Source organism: Girardinichthys multiradiatus, chromosome 4 (genome assembly GCF_021462225.1).
Source record: "Girardinichthys multiradiatus isolate DD_20200921_A chromosome 4, DD_fGirMul_XY1, whole genome shotgun sequence".
NCBI classification, from domain to species: Eukaryota; Metazoa; Chordata; class Actinopteri; order Cyprinodontiformes; family Goodeidae; genus Girardinichthys; species Girardinichthys multiradiatus.
The window spans coordinates 15,673,429-15,699,882 of NC_061797.1; the positions used below are offsets into that span (position 1 = coordinate 15,673,429).

At 41.4% G+C, this 26,454-nt stretch overlaps 1 protein-coding gene across 1 annotated transcript in view; it reads right to left on the minus strand.

The window, feature by feature from the left end:
* LOC124867043 (A disintegrin and metalloproteinase with thrombospondin motifs 7) overlaps positions 1-26,454 on the minus strand; it is a 198,307-nt gene that overhangs the window by 37,885 nt on the left and 133,968 nt on the right. The window contains exon 23 of the mRNA XM_047363243.1: positions 22,669-22,831. Within this exon, the coding sequence (XP_047219199.1) occupies positions 22,669-22,831 (163 nt within the window). The remainder of the gene's footprint in view (positions 1-22,668; positions 22,832-26,454) is intronic.

The window sequence follows — 26,454 nt, forward strand, 5'->3', positions numbered from 1 at the left end:
GGTGCCAATTTTTGATTTAAGTGGTATGGCTCTCTACCCAGGGCTGCATGCTCTGGGGGAGTGTGTTTGTTTCTATCCAAAAGAGTTTTGTACTGCTTGGGAGTGGCGTCTCTCAGTGTTTTACAGTATGTAAATACTGTAAGAAAATATGACTGGATATGGTAGCTTGCTAATGATGCCAAAGTTAGTGTCAGATTCACAGCCTCCAAGTCAGCACTAAATTAAAGGGGTGGTTTACTGTTCTTCAAAGAATCTGGACTGCTTTTTAATCCAACAATTGTTATTTTTTGTTTGGTTTATTGGAGTTGTGGATGTTTAGTTCTGCATCGGGAATGGAGGGAGAAGAGGATACAGAAAGAGGGGCTTGCCTAGGACGGCATTCAGCCAATAATCACCACTGATTGCTTGCATGTTTCATTTGTATTAATAAATCAAAATAATGTCACATAATTTTCAGTTATTAATCTAAAAATATTTACAAGAAGTGCAAATCTTTACTTCAGGATGGTTAGTACAATTCAACCTTGCAGGTATGCAACATAAAATAATAGATGTCACAAAACTATACTAACAATACTAAACAATACTAACCTCTTCTGTTCTCCTTAAAACATTGTATGATACAGTTAAGCCCAAAATTAATAACACTGCTGGCTGAATAAAAGTTGTTTATATTTAATCTAGAAGTTTATTTCTTAGAAATGATACAGGTATCTTTCAAAGGAAAGCCAGACAACGTATGAGGGGTTATTATTTTGCAAAAAGAGAAAAAAAAAAAAAGATTTTTCAACAAAAAGTGGTATGTAGGTAATTATTTCTCTTTGATTATTTCTTATCTCAACAATCAAAAGAAACCCTTATTAGCATTACAATAATCTGCCAGGAGTATAACCAATTTTGGAATTAAATGTACATAATTAGAACCAAACTTATTCATACACCAAGCAGATTTAGGTTTAAAGGATTGTTATTTTGACCAACATGTTTATTCTGACTGGAAAGTCAAAGTTTTAGAGTGACCCAGCCAGAGTCCTAACTTTATTCTGCTAGGAAATCTGTGGATCGAGGATGAAGATTAAGGACATGGCAAGGAGCCTTCCAATCCTCAGACTTGGTGCTATTACCCAAGATAAATCCTCAAAAAATCAGTTGAAACAGGCAAAAAAGCTGGTAATAATCATAAGAAGGGTTTGATTGCTGTATTGTCAATAAACATTATTCCATCTAATATTAAGAATGCCTGTTTCATGTACTATCAGATACAAACTTATTGGTTAAATAAAATTATTTTTATATCAAAACCTGGCAGGGATATTAATTCAAAGAATAAATGTTTTTGACCAACAAGTACAAGTTCATTTGTGTCAGAGTTACATGATTTAGGTATAAACTGGGAAGGTGATCAATCCCCAATTCACTCAGTTTACATGTTAAGGTTACGTTAACATTTGTAATCCCAATATCTACCTTGAGCCTTTGCAAAATATATATTTATATAATTAATGTAATTCCTTATGCTTGGACAGAAGCTTGCCTTTTACTTTAAATCCTATGAATAATCAATTATTCACTATTAACCTGAAGCTGCTTGCCTTGTAGACTCCAAACGGTTCAGTGCAGCAAACCATCTGGAGTGTTAAGTTTGCTGGCTGCAGTTTGAAGGCAGAAATGCTCAGCTATGTGCTGACTACTCATCTCCTTTATGTCTCTAGCATATAAAACAACATATATGTCTGCTAGTGAAGTTCATTGGAGCATTTATTTTAACTCTTCTCAAACATTATCACCTATTAGTAATAAAAAGTCTATTAGAAAACTGAGTGACAATAATTTATAAATAAAGTCTTTGAAACTGAACTTAAGCAAACTTACACAAAGATATAAAACAGCATAATATAATATGTTTAATTTGAACTCATGGTTAAATTTGAACAAGGACGTCCCGAGGACGCCTTCCTCGGGAGGTGTTCCAGGCACATCCCACCGGGAGGAGGCCCAGGACACGCTGGAGGGACTATGTCTCCTGGCTGGCCTGGGAACACCTTGGGCTCCCGCTGGAGGAGCTGGAGGAGGTGTCTGGGGAGAGGGACATCTGCGCGTCTCTGCTGAGTCGGCTGCCCCAGCGACCCGGTTCCGGATAAAGCAGAAGACGACGAGTACGAGTAAATTTGAACATGTTATTTAATAACATTTCTAAATAATAAGAATGCTGGTTTCAACATCAATAACCTTTGTCTGTACAAACTTGGCAATAAAGCTGATTCTGATTCAAGTTTTTCACAATTTGCGCTTGGATAATAAACCTGTGTAAGTTATTTCAACATCAAACTATTGCATAACTGTGCATTTTTGTGGAATTTGATAGTTTTGTTTAGATTTTATGTATTTTTGTATCATCACACAACTGTGTATTTGCCTTTAGTTTCAGTGGGGTATGAAAATGTGTAGCTTTAAGTAAATAATGTTCGAAAAGTGCATTTTTAAGCATTTCAAACTGTAGCTCACATAATTTGACCTCCAGGTAAACAAGGCAGCTAAAGATTTTTTTTTTGAAATGACAAAACATTGTGTGGGATGAATGTTGGAACTCAGAGACATTGTACACATAACACATCTGTTCCACTTATTTAAAACTTCCATAAATTGCACTTAAATGTCACAGCAATACTGTTGCATATTCCCATACTATTTATGCACACTTTCTGTCTGCACTTCACGTCTGAGCTTCACTCACCACAGAAAGCTGAATAGCAGAAGTGGCTGAAATGGTCCCATGTTCTGATTAATTCACAGAATAATTTTCTGACCACTTTGGGGTACTCCTGGACTGTATAGACCAGTCAAACTCTTGTCAGTTTCCTGCAACTTTTAGATGTGACCCATATCAAATACACCTAAATCAACTGACTGAATTATCTCCTGCTATCTCCTGCTGTTTTAGAGAGTACTGCAAATGACTTAATTATGTGAATTAGGTGTATTGACACAAAGACACATCGACAGGTTGCAGGACACGGGCCAACAAGGACTGGAGTTTTACACCCATGGTATAGACGATTAAACTTTCAGCCCATTACGATTGGCTGATGATTAAGTGCAGGGAAAGAGAAATATAGTGCATGTTTATTAGGATAAAGTTTACACAGGTCATCCCAATAAACATGCACTATATGTAATCGAGAGCATCATAAACTATATATTTCATAGGTACTGCAAAAGTTGTTTCCTTCCTTCAGGTTTGAAACAAAGCAAAACACCTTTTTAGGCGTGCCAACATACTGTATGTTTATTATCTTCAATTCAAGTTAGTGGTGTATTTGTTCAGCCGACATGGCTAAACAGAATCAGGATTTTATCAAAGAGAAACATCAACCTTGCATTGCTTTAGGTGTGTGTGTAGTTAAAACAATCTGAAAAACTAAAACTTCTTTAAAATCTAAGTCTCATTTTGCTTTCTATTTTGCAACTATACAAGAAAATATACGAATGAGAGTATTTTTATTAAACATTTTTCCAAATTAAAATTGATATGATCAAACAGAACAAGAGAAAAAAAAAGACTGATGTTAATGCTATACCATTACTGAAAGGCTTTTTGGGGCTTGATATCATTGAACAGTGACACTGTTATGTTAAACCGTATTTAAAAGTTGTTTAAAATTACTAAGAGAAGGGAGAGAATTCTAGTTGAGTATGCTGTTGAGGTCATTCCTTACACAGGTAGCAAATGACGGGGAAGCAATTGCTCTAAATTCTGTACCTGATATAGGATCTATCCAAAGTCTCTTTTTGGAGCACCTGTTGTTATACACAATCAAATTATATTTTAGCAGACTGCACATAAGGTAGTGAACTTCCCATCAATGCTTTAGCAATGAAAATTTAAATGAGTTTTTTTTTTTTTTTTTGTGATACTGATGTCCAACACACCTGGTCAGTATGATATTAATGTTTAATTAGAAAACTATGAATATGCATTGATTCAGTTTTATCCCGTTTAAATTGAATTGGCTCTTGTTAAGGGTATACTTGTACAACACAGTTGATAAGCAGCACATAAAAGTGTATCTAGCCTCCTGGATGATGCAGAGTTTTCTGTTCATATTTGATTTGCTTTTATTTAATAAATATGTAGGACTGAAACACGTCGCAAGTTTCAGTTTTTATAACCAAAGTGCTTTTCTGAAAAAAAACAAAAAAACAATGTTTGTGCACTGGCCTAAGCCCCATAATATTTTGTTCCATGAGTCAGTCTATTAAAAATAATACCACCATACATTATATACTGTATAGGTATTCTTTTAGTTGCCTGGACACCATTAATGTATGTTCATAAACAAGCCTAATGTAACGGAACTGCTAGGACGCAAATCTTTTGCCAAGCATGATAAAGTCTATTTTTATTTTAACATGATTTATTGTTGGGATACTGATGAAGACTTGTTGTATAAATAAACCCCTTTTACGTGTGAGTATCCCACCAAACTCCTTTGTAATATAAATTAATCTGTGACTGACACAAGCTGTGTGTTGATGAAAAGTAAACACTGGCTCTCAGAAAGAGGCACCAACTCGGAACACACAGACAAAACGGAGGCTGCTGTTTGTTGACATGTTATCAGATGCCTTGAATACTTACAATAACTTTTATACCTCTATGCTTTCAAAATGTCAGCAAGGCTGTCAATTTAGTTTCTAGCTGGTTGCCCTCTGAAGAAGGCTAATTTTAAATCTGATTTTTTAGAACAGAAATGCCAATGAACAGTGGTGGCCTACATCAGACAGCTTAGTGACAACATATTTAAGATTTGTTTAATTATGAAAGACATGCATGAAACGGCTAAGTACGTTTTCTTGTGCTTCTGATTTTTAGATAGATTTTATATCAATTATTATCACCATCAAGGAATATAAAGTTATATAAACTAATTGCTTCAACAAGCATAAAAAGCACCTTGATACTGTATCTGAGAACAACATTTTTTTAAGAGTCAATATTATTTCTGCAGTTTATAAACAAAACATTTGCATATTTTAATACTTAAAGAAATAGGTTTTTTGTCTTATATGGCAAATTGCAAGCATCAATTTCAATTTCTATTGAATTTCAATTGAATTTAGTTTATATTTATACTGCGGCACCAATTAAGAACTGTCATTCCAATTCAATTTATACAGAAGCCTTCTCAAACTCACGTGCAGAAATATAGAAATATAAACTACCAGTCTAAAGTTCGGACACATTCTGTACCTTTAGAGGTTTACTTGAGCTAAACAAAACGTCAACTGCTGAGCACAAATGGGAGCTTTTTGTCATCATAGACTTCAAAGAGGCATGCACATCAAAGCCAGTGAAATGTACTTGAATAAATAACACAGTGTCTCAATCAAAGTTTAACTTGTGAATCTGTAGAAAGGTTTCAAGCAAAGACATGCAGCAACTAATATCTCTGTTCTAAATAGTCGCCTTGTCCACGCCCATCTTCCTCTTGTAGAAGAACGTATCGCAGGCCTTCTTAACAATGGACCTCATTGAGTCGACTTGAGTCAGCTTCTCCACTGGTCTTGTGATGTGCCATTTAAGGGTAAGAGCTCAGTAATGCTGAAAGCAAAATGCAGCAGGGTTCATGCAGTGAGAAATGCTCAGTATTTCTTTCCTTAAGCTCTCCAAAGCTCAGATTCGTGGTAATTTTGCTGTGCTGAAACAGTGCTTCCAACCCGATAATTTTTATTTGTATTGTATGTTAAATTGTCACAAGAAAGTAGAATTGGCTCCTTTGAATCTTCCCAGTTATCTTTTACATTCGGTTTGGTGCTCCTGTTATTACAGCCCTTAACCATAACCTTGATTGATATTGAAGGTAATTGCTTTTGTTTGACGTTTCCTTTATCATGCTGAGGTGGGTAAACAGATGTTGCTCATTTAACATTTCCTCGAGCAACCTTGATATGACTGGTACCAACAGAAAATAAAATTTTCCCTGTAACTGGTCTCGCTCAGGCCAGAGGTCTTAACAGATCAAAGCTGAATTTGTAGACATCCTGCAACAATCAGCTAAGAGACGGAGATATCTCATTTTTTTCTTATTACAGTCTTAATAAGATACATCACAGAATAGGATTGATCTGACAGAAGCAAATACTTCTTACTGTTTTATAGTTAAAAGAATAACATTAAATATTTGAAAATAGCTCACCTGTCCTTTAAAGACAGGTGCACATATGGTCCACATCCATCCATCCATCCATCCATCCATCCATCCATCCATCCATCCATCTGCTTGTGGAGGTAACGGGAACATAAGAAAAAATAGATATCCCCCTCCACACTACTATTTAGTTAATTTTGGAGTCACAAGCAACATATTATCTTTTCAGTGAGTTTTGGGTCTGTCCAAGAGGCACCTAGATCAGATACCCAAACAACCTCTATTGATTCTTTTCAATTTAGAGAAGAAGCAGCTTAGCTCCAACCTTCCCCGTCTCCCAAGCAAGGACAAGCAACCCAATAGAAGAAGCTCATTTAAGCCACCTATATCCAGGATTTCCATCTTTCAGTCATGGCCAGTATCTCATGGCAATAGACTGGGGTGAGGAAATACAGGTCCTTCTCAAAATATTAGCATATTGTGATAAAGTTCATTATTTTCCATAATGTCATGATGAAAATTTAACATTCATATATTTTAGATTCATTGCACACTACCTGAAATATTTCAGGTCTTTTATTGTCTTAATACGGATTATTTTGGCATACAGCTCATGAAAACCCAAAATTCCTATCTCACAAAATTAGCATATCATTAAAAGGGTCTCTAAACGAGCTATGAACCTAATCATCTGAATCAACAAGTTAACTCTAAACACCTGCAAAAGATTCCTGAGGTCTTTAAAACTCCCAGCCTGGTTCATCACTCAAAACCCCAATCATGGGTAAGACTGCCGACCTGACTGCTGTCCAGAAGGCCACTATTGACACCCTGAAGCAAGAGGGTAAGACACAGAAAGACATTTCTGAACGAATAGGCTGTTCCCAGAGTGCTGTATTAAGGCACCTCAGTGGGAAGTCTGTGGGAAGGAAAAAGTGTGGCAGAAAACGTTGCACAACGAGAAGAGGTGACCGGACCCTGAGGAAGATTGTGGAGAAGGGCCGATTCCAGACCTCGGGGGACCTGCGGAAGCAGTGGACTGAGTCTGGAGTAGAAACATCCAGAGCCACCGTGCACAGGCGTGTGCAGGAAATGGGCTACAGGTGCCGCATTCCCCAGGTCAAGCCACTTTTGAACCAGAAACAGCGGCAGAAGCACCAGACCTGGGCTACAGAGAAGCAGCACTGGACTGTTGCTCAGTGGTCCAAAGTACCTTTTTCGGATGAAAGCAAATTCTGCATGTCATTCGGAAATCAAGGTGCCAGAGTCTGGAGGAAGACTGGGGAGAAGGAAATGCCAAAATGCCAGAAGTCCAGTGTCAAGTACCCACAGTCAGTGATGGTCTGGGTGCCGTGTCAGCTGCTGGTGTTGGTCCACTGTGTTTTATCAAGGGCAGGGTCAATGCAGCTAGCTATCAGGAGATTTTGGAGCACTTCATGCTTCCATCTGCTGAAAAGCTTTATGGAGATGAAGATTTCATTTTTCAGCACGACCTGGCACCTGCTCACAGTGCCAAAACCACTGGTAAATGGTTTACTGACCATGGTATCACTGTGCTCAATTGGCCTGCCAACTCTCCTGACCTGAACCCCATAGAGAATCTGTGGGATATTGTGAAGAGAACGTTGAGAGACTCAAGACCCAACACTCTGGATGAGCTAAAGGCCGCTATCGAAGCATCCTGGGCCTCCATAAGACCTCAGCAGTGCCACAGGTTGATTGCCTCCATGCCATGCCGCATTGAAGCAGTCATTTCTGCCAAAGGATTCTCGACCAAGTATTGAGTGCATAACTGTACATGATTATTTGAAGGTTGACGTTTTTTGTATTAAAAACACTTTTATTTTATTGGTCGGATGAAATATGCTAATTTTGTGAGATAGGAATTTTGGGTTTTCATGAGCTGTATGCCACAATCATCCGTATTAAGACAATAAAAGACCTGAAATATTTCAGTTAGTGTGCAATGAATCTAAAATATATGAATGTTAAATTTTCATCATGACATTATGGAAAATAATGAACTTTATCACAATATGCTAATATTTTGAGAAGGACCTGTAGATGGAACAGTCAATTAAGAGCATTTGCCTTTGGGACTGTCTCCTTTCTTAACTCTGGCAGACTAGAATGCTGGCAGCATTAATGCAAATAAACCAACAATCCATCTATCTTGTGTCCCATCCTGACATCACTTATGAACAAGAAGTGTACAGCAGGGTCTTTAAGCACTTTGATTTAGGCAGACCTTCACACTCGGGCCTGGAGGGAGTGGTCCATCTTTTTCTGATTGATAACATGCCTCAGTAGCTTTAATTCCAGGCTGAAACTGGTCTGTAACACACTGGATGTCATGGTTTGTATAGGCTACCAGAACCAGACTATTTGCAAAGCTATGATGTATTAAGGTATATAAAGCAGAGATCCTTCTCTTTGCAACTGAACACCTCAAACAGGAATATGTTCAGCTGTATTCACAAGAATGTGAACACAGCTCTTGTTTTGGTTATACAGAAACAGGATATGTCTTATAAGTGACCCCAGTACCCCATAATTCCACTGCAACCACAGAGAATGCCTCATAGGGCAGAGTAATACATCCTTCAAAACTATTTAATGTTGACTGGTCAATCTAACTCCTATGACTTCTTCAGTAACTCAAAATAGTGAAAGTATAGATAACTCCAAATCAACTATCCAAATCGTTAGTCATTTAATTCAATCGTTCTGCTTCAAAATTACCTGAAGCTGAGAAAATCATGTGAAATCATACTGGAACATTTATAGGGTTTATTTCTGTCTGTGTCAGCTGTGGTTCAGGATGCACATCTGCAAACTAGAACATCGGTGGTTTGATTTCAAGCTTCTCCTCTCTAAACTGGTGTGAATCCCTTGTAGCCTAGTTCGAATAAAGCACTTGACATCCTTGCAGTTGTCATATCAGCTTCTAAACCATACAGGTGCACACATTTCTTTATGCACCTTTGCTTTTCGGAACAACCTCAATAAATAAAATCCACATTAGTGAGAGTAGCTGGTTTGAAGAACTGGAAATCTTGCTTTGAATTCAAACTTGGTGCACTCCCACACAGTTACAGTAATTATCTATCACTAGTGCTCACATTAGTGATATTATTGTGCCTTATCACTGTAATCATTGCTTGGAGTTATATTTTGAGCATAGAAATAAAAATAACCTTTAACAACATGAAAATATCTTGCACAGCAGCTTCAGCTCAGACAGAGTTAGAAATAAGAGTCCAGTATGAACTTTTATACTATTTGGTACACTGATCAGGCACATTAAAAGGTGTGCTGTGGCATCTGGCACAAAATAATGTGCAGTATCATGCGCCAGGGTGCCATGTGCTATCCAGGTAAGTGACACACATACACCTGGCAAGGTCTGCAATATTTTAGGAAATGTGTGATAATGTATGTGAACTTTCCAACACCAATATGAGTTGAGCTAAATGAACAAATAATATTAATATATTAATATTAATATCTTCTGCTTTGAGTGTGTTGCTAACTATGGAGGACCGATCCTGACAAAATTAAAAATAATAGCGGAAATATATATTCAGGGGCTGGATCCTTCCAAGTCCGTACTTGTGAGCCGATTACATCACAGCGCGGCGCGTAAGGTCTGTCAAATGCTGCCGACAAATGTGTCCTTCTTTTGCCCGATTTGAAGGATGACTTGTGAGTATCCTTCGCGGTCCATCTTTTCCCATGATTCATTGTAGGTCGAAGCGTTTTGGTCAAACAGGGGCAGCCATGGTGGACCACAGTGGCAAAAGCTGTGAGTAAACTGTGAAAAATTACACTTTCTGTGACACAAATGAACTTTTACAATGTTTTTAGTGCTGGAATATAACTGTGTAGACGTGAAAAATCTGCTTGATTTATCAAGACATCGCTTAATTTCAAACGTGCTCCGACGTGTTCGGAGATTTCCGCTCCCACCGTAGTAACTGCCGGTTTGCTTCGCCAGCCCTACCGGCGGTGGGGCGAGCTAGCCCGGTAGAGATCTGACCGGACTATCGGCATTGAGCTCCTGCTGCCAGTCATCACAGTGAACGTTTAACACAAGTGATTTCTAACAGTTTATGTTAGTATTATTTTAATGTATTGTGTCATTTGTTCATGTAAGTCGATTTGACATTACAGGTGATATTAAAGTTAACCTGAATAAATTGACGATTTTATGTAATCCTACCGTATCGCTGGAGAGTGTGATTGAGAATAAAAAAGCTTTTAAATATTTATTTTTGATGAAGAAATATGCTATATGTGTTTTTAAAAGTATATTTATAATTCAGCTAGCATTATAATTCGTGATTCCAGGTACAGCTGAAGAGAAATACATTTCAAATGCAAGCAAATCTCAGTAAAGAAGTTAAATGTTTGAAAGAGCTTGTTTTAGGCATTTGAGTAGAAATATTTTAATATGTTCTGCAAATTAAGACAAATGTCAAATAAAAAAAAAAGACTTGTTTTACACTAATATTAAGCATGATGTTTTTTTTTTGTTTTTGTTTTTATTGTTTAGGGACAAAGGAGCAGACGGGCAAGTTTATTAATCTCAGTGGTGAGAATGACCACCTTTTTACTGGAGCTAAAAACTCAGCCACCGTGACTTGGAGGTACAATAACAACATTCTTTGCTGTCAGTTTCTGTCCAGTTTCAATAACTCCTATCTTTCTAACTTTCATAAATATCCATCCAGTGATTAACATACTTCTTTTGGTTTTCCCTTTTTCCTTTTGTTTGTTTAGGACAGTTCTGGAGAAGATGGGCCAACAGGGGAAGGTCAACCTCTTGCGGGCCAAGAAGAAGTGGGACAATATGAAAAAGAAATATAAAGTTTGTTCAGAAGTTCTCATGTCACACACAAATAAAAAATATTTCTCAAAGTCTTATTGGTTTCTCTGTTTAGTCAACTCTTCTTTTATTCCCTTTAACTTTAGGATTGCAAGTATGCAGGGTCAGGAGAGGGAGTCAGTGAAAAGCCCACTGCTGCTACTTGGCCCTGGTTTGTCCTTATGGATGAGGTGTTGGGTCAGAGGTCTTCCACAACACCTCCTGTCCTAATTGCCTCCATACCTGAGGACACTCCAGGGCCAAGCGGAGCGGTGGGCAACCTGATGGAGAAGGAAGACAGTGAGCCAGCAGGAAGGGGTCAGAAAAGAAAGAGAGACAGAGATGATGGAGTTGATCAGGGAGGACATGAGGGCACAGAAAATGGACAGACTGTTTTCCATCTTAGAAAGAATGGCACTGAAATAAGGTGCTACATAAGAAATAATATTAAGTTTTGTTCAGATAGTTTCTTAAAGTTTTAAGCTGTTCTAATACATTTCAATATTGTTTTTGTCACCAATGTATTTTATTTCCATTTGACCTAACAATACATCAACTTCATTTAAATTTCTAAACACAAAGTTTATTTAGAAAATTACAAATAGCATTTTAAACAATTTGGAAAAAAAAGAACATTCAAAAAGATCAAGATTACAAGACACAAGGCTTAAGATAAAACTATGTACAAGTATTTACAATGGCGACAGCAGGATCAACCTGAGTGACCGGTTCCTGGAAAAACCTCTTCAACAGAACAAAGAGGTAGATTTCTTTCTGAACAGAAAGTCTCTGGAGGTGTGGCTAAATCTCTCACAAGGTCAGAGACTTGGATGGGACGCTGCAACTGAGACCTGAGATTTGTCTTTCTGGATGGTGAGCGAAGCATCACACAGGTGGTCTGCAGATGTTTGTGATGCCTCTTTCCGCTGTCCACGTCATCAAGTTTAAAGGACTGGCTGGACCACATCACTAATCAGGAATGTAATCAGGAATATGCAGAATTAGAAGATGGTGCTCACAAAATATGACAATTAGTTATACCCCTCAAACATTAATCACATCTATAATATTATACCTGCCTGCATACAGTAGTCATGTTCTGGTGATGTGTATACACATATACATATATACACTGCTGAAAAGAAATAAAGGGAACACTTAAACAGCACAATATAACTCGAAGTAAATCAAACTTCTGTGAAATCAAACTGTCCACTTAGGAAGCAACACTGATTGACAATCAATTTCACATCCTGTTGTGCAAATAGAATAGACAACAGGAGGAAATCTTTGGTGATTAGCAAGACACACTCAATAAAGGAGTGTTTCTGCAGGTGGGGACCACAGACCACTTCTCAGTACCTATGCTTTCTGGATGATGTTTTGGTCACTTTTGAATGTTGGTGGTTCTTTCACACTCGTGGTAGCATGAGACGGACTCTACAACCCACACAAGTGGTTCAGATAGTGCAGCTCATCCAGGATGGCACATCAATGCAAGCTGTGGCAAGAAGGTTTGCTGTGTCTGTCAGCGTAGTGTCCAGAGCCTGGAGGCGCTACCAGGAGACAGGCCAGTACACCAGGAGACGTGGAGGAGGCCGTAGGAGGGCAACAACCCAGCAGCAGGACCGCTACCTCCGCCTTTGTGGAAGGAGGAACAGGAGGAGCACTGCCAGAGCCCTGCAAAATGATCTCCAGCAGGCCACAAATGTGCATGTGTCTGCACAAACGGTTAGAAACAGACTCCATGAGGATGGTATGAGGGCCCAACGTCCACAAATGGGGGTTTTGCTCACAGCCCAACACCGTGCAGGATGCTTGGCATTTGCCAGAGAACACCAGGATTGGCAAATTCGCCACTGGCACCCTGTGGTCTACACAGATGAAAGCAGGTTCACACTGATCACATGTGACAGACGTGACAGAGTCTGGAGACACCGTGGAGAGCAATCTGCTGCCTGCAACATCCTTCAGCATGACTGGTTTGGCAGTGGATCAGTAATGGTGTGTGGTGGCATTTCTTTCTGTGTGGTTCGTCCTTCTTGGTGGTATGCTGACATTACCCTGGATACCGTGGCTCTTGATACATCACAAAGACTTGCTGTCTTGGTCACAGATGCGCCAGCAAGACGTGCACCAACAATTTGTCTTCTTTTGAACTCTGGTATGTCACCCAAAACTGTGCTCTTACCCTGCTAATTAAACCTTCACACTCTGCTCTTACTGGTGCAATGTGCAATCAATGAAGACTGGCTACCAGGCTGCTCCAATTTAGCCATGAAACCTCCCACACTAAAATGACAGGTGTTTCAGTTTCATTGTCCAACCCCTGTATATGTATATATTTATACAATGCTCAAAAAAATAAAGGGAACACTCAAATAACACATCCTAGAGTTGAATGAATGAAATATTCTCATTAAATACTTTGTTCTGTACAAAGTTGAATGTGCTGACAACAAAATCACACAAAAATCATCAATGGAAATCAAATTTATTAACCAATGGAGGCCTGGATTTGGAGTCACACACTAAATTAAAGTGGAAAAACACACTAGAGGCTGATCCAACTTTGATGTAATGTCCTTAAAACAAGTCAAAATGAGGCTCAGTATTGTGTGTGGCCTCCACGTGCCTGTATGACCTCCCTACAACACCTGGACATGCTCCTGATGAGACGATGGATGGTCTCCTGAGGGATCTCCTCCCAGACCTGGACTAAAGCATCCGCCAACTCCTGGACAGTCTGTGGTGCAACGTGACGTTGGTGGATGGAGCGAGACATGATGTCCTAGAATCGGATTCAGGTCTGGGGAATGGGCGGGCCAGTCCATAGCTTCAATGTCTTCATCTTGCAGGAACTGCTGACAAACTCCAGCCACATGAGGACTAGCATTGTCCTGCATTAGGAGGAACCCAGGACCAACCGCACCAGCATATGGTCTCACAAGGGGTCTGAGGATCTCATCTCGGTACCTAATGGCAGTCAGGCTACCTCTGGCCACCACACACCATTACTGACCCACAGCCAAACCAGTCATGCTGAAGGATGTTGCAGGCAGCAGATCGCTCTCCACGGCGTCTCCAGACTCTGTCACATGTGCTCAGTGTGAACCTGCTTTCATCTGTGAAGAGCACAGGGTGCCAGCGGCAAATTTGCCAATCCTGGTGTTCTCTGGTAAATGCCAAGCGTCCTGCACGGTGTTGGGCTGTGAGCTCAACCCCCATTTGTGGACGTCGGGCCCTCATACAATCCTCATGGAGTCTGTTTCTAACCGTTTGTGCAGACACATGCACATTTGTGGCCTGCTGGAGGTCATTTTGCAGGGCTCTGGCAGTGCTCCTCCTGTTCCTCCTTCCACAAAGGCGGAGGTAGCGGTCCTGCTGCTGGGTTGTTGCCCTCCTACAGCCTCCTCCACGTCTCCTGGTTTACTGGCCTGTCTCCTGGTAGCGCCTCCAGGCTCTGGACACTACGCTGACAGACACAGCAAACCTTCTTGCCACAGCTCGCATTGATGTGCCATCCTGGATGAGCTGCACTACCTGAGCCACTTGTGTGGGTTGTAGAGTCCGTCTCATGCTACCACGAGTGTGAAAGCACCACCAACATTCAAAAGTGACCAAAACATCAGCCAGAAAGCATTGGTACTGAGAAGTGGTCTGTGGTCCCCACCTGCAGAAACACTTCTTTATTGAGTGTGTCTTGCTAATTGCCAAAGATTTCCTCCTGTTGTCTATTTCATTTGTACAACAGCAGGTAAATTGATTGTCAATCAGTGTTGCTTCCTAAGTGGACAGTTTGATCTCACAGAAGTTTGATTTACTTCGAGTTATATTGTGCTGTTTAAGTGTTCCCTTTATTTCTTTTCAGCAGTGTATATATGTATATGTGTATACACATCACCAGAACATGACTACTGTATGCAGGCAGGTATAATATTATAGATGTGATTAATGTTTGAGGGGTATAACTAATTGTCATTTTTTGTGAGCACCATCTTCTAATTCTGCATATTTCTGATTACATTCCTGATTAGTGATGTGGTCCAGCCAGTCCTTTAAACTTGATGACGTGGACAGCGGAAAGAGGCATCACAAACATCTGCAGACCACCTGTGTGATGCTTCGCTCACCATCCAGAAAGACAAACCTCAGGTCTCAGTTGCAGCGTCCCATCCAAGTCTCTGACCTTGTGAGAGATTTAGCCACACCTCCAGAGACTTTCTGTTCAGAAAGAAATCTACCTCTTTGTTCTGTTGAAGAGGTTTTTCCAGGAACCGGTCACTCAGGTTGATCCTGCTGTCGCCATTGTAAATACTTGTACATAGTTTTATCTTAAGCCTTGTGTCTTGTAATCTTGATCTTTTTGAATGTTCTTTTTTTCCATATTCTGTTTAAAATGCTATTTGTAATTTTCTAAATAAACTTTGTGTTTAGAAATTTAAATGAAGTTGATATATTGTTAGGTCAAATGGAAATAAAATACATTGGAGAGAAAAACAATATTGAAATTTATTAGAACAGCTTAAAACTTTAAGAAACTATCTGAACAAAACTTAATATTATTTCTTATATAGCACCTTATTTCAGTGCCATTCTTTCTAAGATGGAAAACAGTCTGTCCATTTTCTGTGCCCTCATGTCCTCCCTGATCAACTCCATCATCTCTGTCCCTCTTTCTTTTCTGACCCCTTCCTGCTGGCTCACTGTCTTCCTTCTCCATCTGGTTGCCCACCGCTCCGCTTGGCCCTGGAGGGTCCTCAGGGATGGAGGCAATTAGGACAGGAGGTGTTGTGGAAGACCTCTGACCCAACACCTCATCCATAAGGACAAACCAGGGCCAAGTAGCAGCAGTGGGCTTTTCACTGACTCCCTCTCCTGACCCTGCATACTTGCAATCCTAAAGTTAAAGGAAATAAAAGAAGAGTTGAACAAACTTTATATTTCTTTTTCATATTGTCCCACTTCTTCTTGGCCCGCAAGAGGTTGACCTTCCCCTGTTGGCCCATCTTCTCCAGAATTGTCCTAAACAAACAAAAAGAAAGAGGGAAAACCAAAAGAAGTATGTTAATCACTGGATGGATATTTATGAAAGTTAGAAAGATAGGAGTTATTGAAACTGGACAGAAACTGACTGCAAATAATGTTGTTATTGTACCTCCAAGCCACGGTGGCTGAGTTTTTAGCTCCAGTAAAAAGGTGGTCATTCTCACCCCTGAGATTAATAAACTGGCCCGTCTGCTCCTTTGTCCCTAAAAAAAAAAAAAAAAAAAAAAAAAAAAAAAAAAAAAAAAAAAAAAAAAAAAAAAAAACATCTTGCTTAATATTAGTGTAAAACAAGTCTGTTTTTTTTATTTGACATTTGTCTTAATTTGCAGAACATATCCAAATATTTCTACTCAAATGCCTAAAACAAGCTCTTTCAAACGTTTAACTTCTTTACTGAGATACGGTAAGATTACATAAAATCGTCAATTTATTCAGGTTAACTTTAATATCACCTGTAATGTCAAATCGACTTACATGAACAAATGACACATTACATTAAAATAATAATAACATAAACTGTTAGAAATCACTTGTGTTAAACGTTCACTGTGATGACTGGCAGCAGGAGCTCAATGCCGATAGTCCGGTCAGATCTCTACCGGGTCTAGCTCGCCCCACCGCCGGTAGGGCTGGCGAAGCAAACCGGCAGTTACTACGGTGGGAGCGGAAATCTCCAAACACGTCGGAGCACGTTTGAAATTAACGATGTCGTGATAAATCAAGCAGATTTTTCACGTCTACACAGTTATATTCCAGCACTAAAAACATTGTAAAAGTTCATTTGTGTCACAGAAAGTGTAATTTTTCACAGTTTACTCACAGCTTTTGCCACTGTGGTCCGCCATGGTTGCCCCTGTTTGACCAAAACGCTTCGACCTACAATGAATCATGGGAAAAGATGGACCGCGAAGGATACTCACAAGTCATCCTTCAAATCGGGCAAAAGAAGGACACATTTGTTGGCAGCATTTGACAGACTTTACGCGCCGCGCTGTGACGTAATCAGCCCACAATTACGGACTTGGAAGGATCCAGCCCCTGAATTGGGACACACCCTCAGCCTGCACATGGATCCTCCTTCTTCCTGTATATTGACCAATAGGAGAGGAGCTGGAGAGAAAAAGGCAGCCCTCCTCATTTGCATAATGAAGCAGAAATGCATACGGTAAAGGAAAAAGAGAGGTGAGGAAATGTCAAAAGAATAAAGGCATGTCTAAGGAAAACGAAAAAGAAAACATTTACATTTCTTGATGAAAACGCATGTGTAAGTAAAAGGAAAAACAAAATATATATATTTCTGCTTTTATTTTTAATTTTGTCAGGATCGGTCCTCCATATCCCCTCCTTGAACTGTCACCTTAACGTGGTGGAGGGGTTTGAGTGCTCAAATGATCCTAGAGGCTATGTTGTCTGGGGCCTAAATGCCCCTGGTAGGGTCTCCCATGGCAAACAGGCTCTAGGTGATGGGTCAGACAAAAAATGGTTCAAGAACCCCTCATAAAGAACAAAATATCGAGGCACGTGACGTCGCCCGGTACGGCGAAGCCGGGGTCCCACCCTGGAGCCAGGCCTGGGGTCGGGACTCGTCGGAGAGCGCCTGGTGGCCAGGTTGCTCCTCGCGGGACCCGGCCGGGCCAAGCCCGAACGAGAGACGCGAGGCCATCCCCCAGTGGGCCCACCACCTGCAGGGGGAACCGTGAGGGACCGGTGCAAAGAGGATTGGGTGGCGGACGAAGGTGGAGACCTCAGCGGCCCGATCCCCGGATGCTTAGGCTGGCTCTAGGGACGTGGAATGTCAACTCGCTGGGGGGGAAGGAGCCTGAGCTTGTGCGGGAGGTCGAGAGATATCGACTAGAAATAGTCGGGCTCGCCTCCACGCACAGCGTGGGCTCTGGAACCCATCTCCTTGAGAGGGGTTGGACTCTCTTCTACTCTGGAGTGGCCCACGGGGAGAGGCGGCGGGCTGGTGTGGGTTTGCTTGTTGCCCCCCAGCTCAGCCGTCTCGTGTTGGGGTTTACCCCAGTGGATGAGAGGGTTGTATCCCTGCGCCTTCGGGTTGGGGAGAGGTCTCTGACTATCATTTCAGCCTACGGGCCGAGTGGTAGTTCAGAGTACCCTGCCTTCTTGGCGTCCCTGCTGGGGGTGCTGGATAGTGCCCCTCCCGGGGACTCCATTATTCTGCTGGGGGACTTCAACGCCCACGTGGGGAACGACAGTGACACCTGGAGAGGCGTGATCGGGAGGAATGGCCTCCCCGATCTGAATCCGAGTGGTGTTTTGTTATTGGACTTCTGTGCTAGTCACGGATTGTCCATAACGAACACCATGTTCAAACATAAGGGTGTCCATCAGTGCACTTGGCACCAGGACACCCTAGGCAGGAGGTCGATGATCGACTTTGTTGTCGTATCATCAGACCTTCGGCCGCATGTTTTGGACACTCGGGTGAAGAGAGGGGCTGAGCTGTCCACTGATCATCACCTGGTGGTGAGTTGGATCCGCTGGAGGAGGAGAAAGCCAGACAGACTTGGCAGGCCCAAGCGCATAGTGAGGGTCTGCTGGGAACGCCTGGCGGAGCCCTCGGCCAGGAATGTATTCAACTCCCACCTCCGGGAGAGCTTCGACCAGATTCCGGGGGATGTTGGAGACTGAGTCTGAGTGGACCATGTTCTCTGCATCTATTGTCGATGCTGCTGCCCATAGCTGCGGCCGTAAGGTCTGCGGTGCCTGTCGTGGCGGCAATCCCAGAACCCGGTGGTGGACACCGGCAGTAAGGGATGCTGTTAAGCTGAAGAAGGAGTCCTATAGGCTGTGGTTGGCTTGTGGGACTCCTGAGGCGGCTGACGGGTACCGTGAGGCCAAGCGTGCTGCGGCCCAGGCTGTGGCAGAGGCAAAAACTCGGGCCTGGGAAGAGTTCGGTGAGGCCATGGAGAAGGACTACCGGTTGGCCTCGAAGCGATTCTGGCAAACCGTCCGGCGCCTCAGGAGGGGGAAGCAGTGCTTTGCCAACACTGTTTATAGTGGGGGCAGGAGACTGCTGACCTCGACTGAGGACATTATCGGGCGGTGGAAGGAGTACTTCGAGGATCTCCTCAATCCTGCCATCACGCATTCCGTGGTGGAAACAGAGGCTGGGGACTCGGGGTTGGACTCTTTCATCACCCAGGCTGAAGTCACCGAGGTGGTTAAAAAGCTCCGCGGTGGCAAGGCTTCGGGGGTGGATGAGATCCGCCCTGAGTACCTCAAGTGTCTGGATGTTGTAGGGCTGTCATGGTTGACACGCCTCTTCAACATTGCGTGGCGGTCGGGGACAGTGCCTCTGGACTGGCAGACTGGGGTGGTGGTCCCCCTTTATAAGAAGGGGGACCGGAGGGTGTGTTCCAACTACAGGGGGATCACACTCCTCAGCCTCCCTGGTAAGGCCTACGCCAGGGTATTGGAGAGGAGAGTCCGACCGATAGTCGAACCTCGGCTTCAGGAGGAACAGTGTGGTTTTCGTCCCAGCCGTGGAACACTGGACCAGCTCTATACCCTCTACAGGGTGCTCGAGGGTTCATGGGAGTTTGCCTGTAATTGCAAACATGTGTTTTGTGGACCTGGAGAAGGCATTCAACTGTGTCCCTCGTGATGCCCTGTGGGGGGTGCTCCAGGAGTATGGAATCGGGGGCCCTTTATTAGGGGCCATCCGGTCCCTGTACGAGCGGAGCAGGAGTTTGGTCCGCATTGCCGGCACTAAGTCGGACCTGTTCCCAGTGCATGTTGGACTCCGGCAGGGCTGCCCTTTGTCGCCGGTCCTGTTCATAACTTTCATGGACAGGATTTCTAGACGCAGCCAAGGGCTGGTTTGGGGACCAGTGGATTTCGTCTCTTCTTTTTGCGGATGACGTAGTCCTGCTGGCCCCCTCTAGCCAAGACCTACAGCATGCGCTGTGGCGGTTCGCAGCCGAGTGTGAAGCGGCTGGGATGAGGATCAGCTCCTCCAAGTCCGAGGCCATGGTACTCGACCGGAAAAGGGTGGCTTGTCCTCTTCAGGTTGGAGGGGAGTTCCTGCCTCAAGTGGAGGAGTTTAAGTATCTCGGGGTCTTGTTCACGAGTGAGGGAAGAATGGAGCGGGAGATCGACAGACGGATCGGTGCGGCTGCCACAGTAATGGGGGCGCTGTGCCGGTCCATTGTGGTGAAGAGAGAGCTGAGCCGAAAAGCAAAGCTCTCAATTTACTGGTCGGTCTACGTTCCTACCCTCACCTATGGCCATGAACTTTGGGTCATGACCGAAAGAACGAGATCACGGATACAAGCGGCTGAAATGAGCTTCCTCCGTAGGGTGGCCGGGCACTCCCTTAGAGATAGGGTGAGGAGCTCGGCCATCCGGGAGGAGCTCGGAGTAGAGCCGCTGCTCCTCCACATCGAGAGGAGCCAGTTGAGGTGGCTCGGGCATCTATACCGGATGCCTCCTGGACGCCTTCCTCGGGAGGTGTTCCAGGCACGTCCCACCGGGAGGAGGCCCAGGGGACGGCCCAGGACACGCTGGAGGGACTATGTCTCTCGGCTGGCCTGGGAACGCCTTGGGCTCCCCCTGGAGGAGCTGGAGGAGGTGTCTGGAGAGAGGGACGTCTGGGCGTCTCTGCTGAGTCTGCTGCCCCCGCGACTAGGTCCTGGATAAGCGGAAGACGACGAACGAATGAACGAACGGTCCTCCATAGCTGACAGGCCCCAGACAAAGAAGAGGCTATCTAGCTACTTAAAAAAAAAACTATTTCCATCTCAAAATTGTTTTATTAAAAAAGTTGCTTTTGGCCGTCTACTTCTTAGGCATTGAAACAACTTACTTGTCACTTCTTTATGACTTTACCACCTCAATGCAATAAACAAGTGTCCTCAAACATATTATTGACAGAGGGCCTGAATGCAGTTTACCAAAATTATTAGCTAACATTTATTGCAGTCCAAGAAGTTCTTTGCAATATGCCTGATGCTTAAACTGATATTGCAATAATTGTAAAGTTGTGCTATATAATATGGCCTTACACCTGACCATGCAGTTAATGTAAAAGAAAACAATTCATCAGACCCGACTGCCCGGTTCAATTAGTCCATGGCCTATTTTCGACGCTCAGTGTCCATTGTTGCCATTTTCTGTGTTGTACAGGGGTCAGCATAGGCATTTTGACTGGTATGCAACTATGCTGGCATATGTGCAACAAACTGTGTTGCAATTTCTAACAGAACTACCATTTCCTTCTTCAGCAATCTGTGCAACAGTAGCTCGTCTGTTGGATCAAAAAACACGGGCCAACATTCATCGGGTTCACCAATGCTTTTTGCTTGAACCACTTTTGATAGATGTGTATCTCTGCAGACCAGGAACACCCCACAAGAGCTGCAGTACTGGAGATGCTGTGATCCAGTTGTCCAGCCGTCACAGTTTGTCCCGTGTCAATTTTGCTCACATTTGCTACTCATTTTGCTTGCTTCTAACCAATCAGATTTGAGAAGAAAATTTTTAGTTATTATCTAACATATCCCACCTACTAACAGGAACCATGGTGAGGGGATAATCAGTGTTATTCACTTCACTTGCCAGTGGTTATAATTATATACCTTATCAGTGTAGGTGTGTGTTTTGTATCCAAACATGCAGCACAATACCTTTGGTAACAGTATCTATCAAGTCTTTTTGTTCACTTCACTCTCATGATAAAGTCTTTTATAAACAAAAACATGAAAAATAACACAATAGGAGTTATTTGATGAATGCACAACTGAGTTGAGAAATACTTGCTGACCTCTGGCAATAATGTGCACCACAGGGGGTAAAATGTCACAGCTTTAATTTAAACCAAAGCAGCAGCATCATTAAGTAAAATAAAAACTGTGTAACTACAGGGTCATAAGTAAAAATGATAACAATGTGATCAGCTTACGTTAACCTTAAGATACAAATTCTTAGTTCAAATCCAAGGCTAGATAATAAATTGTCATAGCTGCTGGTATATAATTTCTCAATATTCTCTACCAGTTTGAAAAATCATCAAAGAGTCTTTCCAGCACTCTGGGATGCTGAAAGCACAGAGATTACAGTAAAAACTTAGAGATCAATATGGAGGTTTTTAACTCAGATAGCTGTTTGAAATTGAAGTGATGTGGATCTCTTCAGGCGACAGTTTTCTACCCACTGCTCAAAGATTTCTGACCATTACCTCCCACTCTTTTCTTTTCACTCCCATGATGCAATATGCAATCAAGATCACATATTGCCCAGAAGAACTGGATTTTCTGTTTATTGTTTATGGCTGCTGCTAAAGGTGAACATGTCTTTACATTCTGCAGGGTCAGTGTCCTTTAAAGAAGACCACTGATGCAAGCAGCAGCAAAACAGTTCTTTCAGCTACCCAACCAGAAGGGTTGTTGTGAATTTGAAGATGCTGGTTATTTTAACTAAGGAGTCACCTGCAGGAGCAGAGCTTTTAAGTGTCCTTAGCTGTTATGGTAATCACACGTACAATTAAATGTAACTTGATATATCTAAATGATTTTCCTTGAGTGCAAAGAGTCTGCATTGCAAATAATCAAATAAAAATACAAAAGAAAAAACTGGACTCACCGGAGGGAGCACTCTTGCAATCCTGTAAGTTACACTTTTGGGTGTTGTTAGGTTTTAGCTCATGGTCACACTGAACCTGATCCACCTCTTCTGAAGCCTCAGTCTTTGTGTCCACACATTTGATGAGTCGATGCTGCAGTCCTCCCCCGCAAGAAGCTGAACACTGTACACGAAAAGATTTCACAAAGTTTCTCAAACAAAAATTATTTAATCATTTATCTTTGCTTATTCTTTCAATATGTGCAGCGTGACTCCTCTTGTTTTGTGCGGAGGAAGCAGAGTTTGATCGATTCAATGTATAATGGTCAAAATTAATACATAAAAGCAAAAACAATTTCAGTTTTATCTTTACCTCACTTAACACAAGTTTAGTTTGAATCCATCTCATCTCTACGTTGGTACTTTTCACTTGAATTACTATAGAACCAGAATTAACGTAACATAGGGACCGCCTACTCTGGATAAGGCAGTAAGGCAACAGGAATAGAGAGTCTTAGTCTTTACAAGCAGAAACCTTGAACTCATGATTAAAATATGTTAAACTATAGTGTTGAAAGTTACACTTATACTAAAATCCCCAGAAGAGTCAATGAAAGTTGGGAATTGATTATTTAATACTTATTCTGCAATAATTAATGGAGCAAAAGAAATACCCAAACATCTACCAAACAATCATACAATTATATTTCTACTGTACTACATTAGACTAAAGGCAAATTATAAAGTAAGGGAATGAACATTCAAAATATCATTATCTAAACTAATTAAAGATTTAAAATTTATATGAAATTATTTATCTCACTGGAGCTTAGGCAAATGAGTTTTACGGTCTAAATTTCAAGTTCTAGTGTCTAACTATACCCGAAGATGGGGAAATAAGGTAGGATGACCAGGGTTCTGAACCAATTTTGATCTGCCAGCTTACAGCACCAAAACTGCCACCACAGAACTAGAAAGAACTCCTTACTTGGTCAAATGTAGCTGCTTACTCTCATGAAACCACATTGTTTGAGCTCAGGCCATTCACCACCTCAGTCTATCTCTAAGTTGGAGTGATAGTTAGCTTTGGCTCCAGCAGTTGTTCTGTTTGCCACTGGTTCCTATGCAACAGCCAGACACTACGGGTACCTTCTGGCGCTGGATTTTGGATATCTGGAGGATTCACTCTGGATTCAGAACCATGTGATGTTCTTAAATAAAGCTACGAAGTCATGTTGAGATAAGTCCAAGGTGGGAAATAAAACGAAACCTAGCATGAACACAATTAGATTAGAACATAGTGTAGTGTATGTGCAAAGCAAAAACATTTACATGTGTTGGGACCCACAGCCATGGATTTCCACATTAAAACTCCGGTACATACTTTTCTGGAACTTTTCAAAATAAAGTGCATTAACCTTCTTCCAGCACAGCCAGGAAAGAGGGTAACTGCAGACTTCCTGTGGCGCCATTACCCGTATAAGACCCCCACCCTTCCCACATCTCTTTCCACACGGCCTTCGAGGAGGACGGTTCAAGAGAGGCCCAGCGCGCGAATGTCTTTTGCTGGCAAAAATACATAAATTCAACTGGATCCAAGGAAGCCATACGATCACCGATCATATGCAAAGTTAAGTAGAATAAAATACTGTCTGTGTATCCGGTATTTTCATTCATGAACGGGGAAATTAAGGTGTAAGAGTTGCTTACATTTTCTCTCCGAAGCTCCGCAGAAGCAAAACTGTGTCAAAGAGATCCCCGGCAGAGAAGCTGTCTCTACAAGCCGAGTCTGAAGGAAGGACCATGGCTTGCACCACCCTGTTACGGTAACGAACAGCCGCCCAGCTCTCCGGAGCTAACGCTTTTGTTCACAGAGCGAATGTAGAGGTTAGCTGAAAACCAACCGCTTGTTGACTGTGGACGTTTATCCGTACATCATCGCCCTTGGACAACGTTTACTCACCATGGTCAGAGGTTAGGTTTGGGCAGATTAACAGATTGGTTTAGGATGAAATGATCTAAACGTTTTCATGTTATGAAGTTTGTTTTGTGGAACTCGGCTATCTTTGTGCTAGCATGCTATCTGTAGCACACAGGCCGGTTCGTGTTCTTTGTATGTTTTAAAGTTAAGATAAACTTTATTTAAAGGGTGGTTTTAACCAGAACATTGCTCATAACGCGCTTATGCATTTTAACCCTTTTATTAACCTGGTATTTTAAAGGTATGTGTTGATTCTGGTACTAAGCTATTAGCTTGTTTTGTTAGCCCAACGGCCAGCCGGTAAGAACACGTGGCAGCACTAAGTAAACACCAATAAGCCCCATTTCTCCAGAAAGATTTGGCTCTTTTCCAAAATACTCCTTTTATCTTTCTTCGAATATTATTTCAATAACTAAAGGCAGCTAATTAGACACCGATGTGAAATGGTCATCCAGAAGGTTGATTTTATTCAGTAGATCATTATTTAAAACATTTTATTAAAATAATATTTTACCTGATCTTGCATTGTGAAGGGTTGTCTAAATGTTTGCTGATTATTGCCTAAGTTAGTTCCAAGACTAACTTAACTTCATTTCCAGATTCTTCAAGATAATCCTTGGTTCTCAAACAAACATTGCATGGTAATGTTGTATCACTCTTTTTGGTCATGATTTTCAACCATCTTTAATCAACTTGTGTATATTGTACATAGCCTATTAGTCTTCGTTATTCTTTCATTCTGCTTGGTAGTTTAGTTTGATGGTTTTAGCATAGTAAAGAGTTTGTTGATTGAAATATGTTTGACTTTGAGTTGACTTATTTTTGTTAATAAATTCTTGTATTTTAAGAAATTGTGTGAATTCATTCCATGTGTGTGCAGAGTTTTGCTGTTCAATAATGTCAGAGCTTGTCTCACGCCTTTCTATTCTGTCCTAATACCATCGCCTTATTGGGCTGGTACTCACAGGACAACCCTTAACAGACCAAAATATTATTTGATAAAATATTAAAATACTAATATTAAATAATATTCTCAGATTCATATTTACAACACATGAACCAAATCTGTAAGGGTAATCAGGCCTCTCTGACCTAGTCAGGTAAACCTTATTGACTGATTCTCAGCTTAGTTCTTTGAAAGTATCAGAATCCAGCTTCAGCTTGCAAACAGACATGTCTGGGGAAGGAGACATCAAGGCAAGACTGACAGCCAATCAGAGGCGGACTTGGGCTAATGTAAAATGTAAAAAAGGATTTCATACTATCTTCTCTAAAAACACATTCTTTAAACTGACCAATATTTAAAAATATGACTAAAATAATGTAATTTCTTTCTAAATGTCAAAATAAGCAAAATATGATCAAGTCTAGTGGAGACATTTTGAAGGAAAGATGGAAAAGATGGAAGCAGTTTTTGAAAGTTCAAATCTGAGATGTACATGTGCACTACTGTTTTATATTGACAACATAAACGGCAATAACAGTCAGTATTTAGACTTAATCTAGGTACTTTTTTATATTAACATTAATAGCATTTATATGCTTTGCTATGAACATTTTGCCCCCTGAATTTAGGAACCACTGTTCTTGAAAAATCAGCAACAAAGACCTTATTCAAAATCCATTTGCTTATTTCACATTATATACAATTTCACTATTATTTAAGTATTCTTTGTTAAATAGCTAAAATATATATGTGGTGGAAAATTAAAGAACAATAAAATCAAATTTATAAACACTACACAACATTAAATGACATGTTAAACTATAATATTGACCCTTTTGTCTTGCATTATGTTCTGTTTAATTTTGTTGGTATGTAGCGA